The sequence below is a fragment of the Triticum dicoccoides genome, chromosome 5A (genome assembly GCF_002162155.2).
Source record: "Triticum dicoccoides isolate Atlit2015 ecotype Zavitan chromosome 5A, WEW_v2.0, whole genome shotgun sequence".
In the NCBI taxonomy this organism is placed as follows: domain Eukaryota; kingdom Viridiplantae; phylum Streptophyta; class Magnoliopsida; order Poales; family Poaceae; genus Triticum; species Triticum dicoccoides.
Window position 1 is genome coordinate 526,759,759 of NC_041388.1, and position 3,803 is coordinate 526,763,561.

The 3,803-nt window shown below is 44.4% G+C and overlaps 1 protein-coding gene across 1 annotated transcript in view; it reads right to left on the bottom strand.

Moving 5' to 3' along the window:
• Positions 1-1,478: 1,478 nt before the first annotated feature.
• LOC119302515 (ATPase ASNA1 homolog) overlaps positions 1,479-3,803 on the bottom strand; it is a 5,281-nt gene continuing 2,956 nt past the window's right edge. The window contains exons 4-7 of the mRNA XM_037579547.1: positions 3,344-3,454; positions 2,327-2,465; positions 1,951-2,066; positions 1,479-1,869 (exon numbers count right to left, since the gene is read on the bottom strand). Of these exons, the coding sequence (XP_037435444.1) occupies positions 1,693-1,869; positions 1,951-2,066; positions 2,327-2,465; positions 3,344-3,454 (543 nt within the window). The 3' untranslated portion in view covers positions 1,479-1,692. The remainder of the gene's footprint in view (positions 1,870-1,950; positions 2,067-2,326; positions 2,466-3,343; positions 3,455-3,803) is intronic.

A 3,803-nucleotide genomic window follows, 5' to 3' on the forward strand; every position in this document is an offset into this window, starting at 1 on the left:
AACAAGTTCAAGGGCGATGTCTCTTCTCCGGACACCACGGTGTTCTTGATGGCCGTGGTGACATTCTTGGAGGCATTCCAGTTGTACCTGCACATGGCCTCGGGGTGGTTCAAGGTGGCGTTGATCCGGAGCTACATCGCGGGGCAAAGCTGGTGTCTCCCTCGGATGATCATCGGGCTTCTTTTGAGGTTGAAGACGCTCCAGCCGTGGGAGGGCAAGCTGGGGCAGTACTCTCTCCTCCAACACTACGACGGCACACGTCGTGCCAGCACTTGTCTCTATTTCATGACATTGTGCCTGGTTGACAAGGCCAAGAAGGGGCGCAAGAGAGGGAAGCTTGTCAAGCTATCAAGACAAGTGAAGAAAGCAATCGTTGATTCGCTCCTGGAGAGCAAGGGCGACCTGACAAACGGGACAAGGTCGCTGCAGAAGGCCGGCGTCTACGGGCGGCTCTCGTGGGCGTGCAGCCCCGGCGACGGCATGGTGACCCACACCATACTGGTGTGGCACGTCGCCACAACCATTTGCAAGCAACTGGAGCCAGCGACCCTGGGCAACGATGACAAGCAGCGCTCCCAAGTGGCCTCCGATCTGTCCGGGTACTGCGCATACCTCGTTGCCTTCGCGCCGGACCTCCTGCCTGATCATAGCTTCGACGCCGAATCGATGCTCGACGAGTGCATCAAGGAAGCATGTAAGTTGGACCTGCCCAGAGGCGCCAAGAAGATGAAGAGCAAGTGTGAGAAACTGATGAAGATAAGCGGCGCGGAAACTCTCGTCCGCATGGGCGGTCAACTGGCGAGGGAGCTGACGGAGGAAATCCAGGAGCCGGCGCTGCGGTGGAAAGTGCTCGCTGATTTCTGGGCGGAGATGATGCTGTACGTGGCGCCGTGTGAGGACGCGCGCGCCCGTGCTCACCTGGAGGCTCTGGCGAGAGGAGGGGAGTTCATCACGCACCTCTGGACGCTGCTCACTCACGCCGGCGTGCTCAAGAGATGCCCTGCTGCTGGGCAAGACGCCGTCTGATCGATCCACTCACTGCACACGCCATGCCTCTTCGCGACTATCCTGCATTACAATAAACGTCGCGAAGAAAGTTGCTGAGCGTTGTAGTTTCTCAAAGTGTTTGTCGTTGCTTCTACATGTATTATTATGCCATGCCTCCTTACGATTAAGCAGTTTCTCAAGGTGTTTGTTGTTGCTTCTACATTTATTATTATGCCATGCCTCTTTAGGATTAAGCCGCATCACAAATAAATGTCAATGATGATTGTTGCACGGCATTGCAGTTTGACAAAGAGTGCTCTCATTCTTGCTTCAGGACATTTATATGCCATCAACTTGTTGCTCTCAGCAATCCTTTATTGATTTTCCAAGCTTACTTATGTTTAACGAGATACTACAGCAGTGCACAAGGGTTTCTAGGTAATCAATTCCAATCTCAGCCCAGAACAACTCCTAAACAGCGGCATCGACTCTCGAACAGACCCTCTAACACAAGGGCAAAAAAAGACACCTATATATATCGCGTGCTTACAGTACACTTCTCTTCTCATGACTATAACAACAAATCTATAATTTTCAACCAAGGGAAGCAAGAAATGGAGGAAATCAACCGGAGAATGCAGGACAAACAAAATCTCTATAACTGGTGTCCGCCGAGTGCAACAACTTCTGACAGCTGAAGAAGGCTCATGCTACCTGCTTCCCTTTCCTAGCTCTATCTAGTTCCGACTCGGCTTCTTGCAGCGCTGATTTCAGCGTGCCTACTCTCTCTTCTAGCTCCTCCACGCTGCCCCTTCTCAGCACCGGTTCGTACGGTGCCAGGAAGTGCTTGGAGAAGTTCTGTAGAGCTTGCACACCACATACCTGAAAAGTAAAGCGAGCCAATTGTCTTCAACTACTGTCAAGTAATACGAGTTCGAAAATGTTCAGTGCTGGATTTCTTGCCTCCTCTGGGAGCAAGGGCAACTTGATGATGTTGAAGTCATCATATAACATGTGGAACTGATCGACGTACTTTTGTTGCATCTTTACCCGCGCTCTTAGCAGTTTCGACTCGACGGCTGCAAGGTGATGGCACAAGTTTTAGATAGAGATGCACAAATGCACTAACAAGCGTTCAAAATAAACCATTGTGCAAAGTCATCGTTATGTCCTGTACTTAAAAGGCTTCTTGTTTAAACACTACAGAATCTCTATTCAGCCAAAGTTCACGAGGACGAGATTCTCTGCTTGCGTAATATGTGTTTATGATAATCAAAGGTGGATCTGGTATATTTTCATTTCCAAGGAAATCTCGAGACAGTATATTTTTTGTACTAACCTTCCTCGTCAAAAATAACTTGATTGATTATAATATTGTGTGCATCGATCTCGAATTTCGCTAACTCTTGTACCAATCTCTCCGTTTCATACAATGAAAGAAATTCAGGAATACAAACACAAACAAAGGTTGTCAAGTCCTGAGAAGAAAATCAAACAAAAAATAAGTCAGAACGTGGCAACATCTTTAACATTAGATGCTTTCAATGATGTAGAGACATAAAACAATGGTAAAATTATATGATAATCCAGCATGATTCAAAATTTTATGTTAATCCAGTAGAAGTCTCATATACTAATACACATAATGTGTTGCGTACACATGCTTTGCAAAGCACCAAAAGCTGCAGTTACAGATTACAATTGCTCTGTACACAACAGTAAACTATACAAACTGTTGATTCTGAGCATAGAATGAAACAGTTCTACCTACCCTCTAACAATAAATTTAAATTTGATAATCTCATATAGGAGCACTAATATATCAGTGTGAAGTCAACTAGACCATAATTCATCTGTGCTGGAGTTGACTATTACTCATATTAGATTTGTGTGGTACAGGCCCATTCTTCATTGTGTTCTCGACATTTTTTTACATAGCGCATAACTGTGTAAGCATATTCTCCTAGTGGCAGTTGGGCATGTCCCTAATTTACTAGCCTATAAATGCCTTCCAATTTAAGACCAGAGTTAACAGGATAAACATCCTGGAGTGTTTATTTTTCAGAAGGGGTTTACAGTTTTTAAAATGTGCAGCCTGTGAGTGCATCCTCTAAAGCATACCTAATGCTCCAGGATCACACACCCAGTTGCAACAAGAGCAGTTCACAAAACAATAAATCTGGCATAAATTTCCAAAACAATATCAGCGCTAAAAAGCAAAAGCAACAAAATAATTAGCTATCCCTTTACGGTTCCAACTTGAGGAGGCAGCACAGAACAGCCATTGAAGTCAAATAATAAACATCTTATCTTGTTATTGGACAAAAGTTATTTGGTTCAAGTTTTGTAGTCTTACAGGATCTTTAAATTGCCTGTTCACTTGCTCGATCACGTCCTTCATGCCTTCAATTCTCCCAAGCATCATATCCTCGTTCAAATCATCACCAAGACCAAAAAGTCGACTGGCCTGTGACGGTCATAAATTGTTGTGTCCAACTCAGTTAGTCCAATTACAAGTTTCTACTGCATATGGAAGTACATATCAACAGCATATTACCATTAAACTTCAATACAAACAGTGGAACAATGCCATGGAGTCATCACAATATCTTTCTCAACATATCAAACAATTAAGAAGCCATCTTTTATTCAGGTTGCCATTAATTTCTCAGCATCTTAGTACTTCATGCTCTAATGAACCGAAATCAGACTTCCTCATATTACCATTAAACTTCAATACAAACAGTGGAACAATGCCATGGAGTCATCACAATATCTTTCTCAACATATCAAACAATTAAGAAGCCATCTTTTAT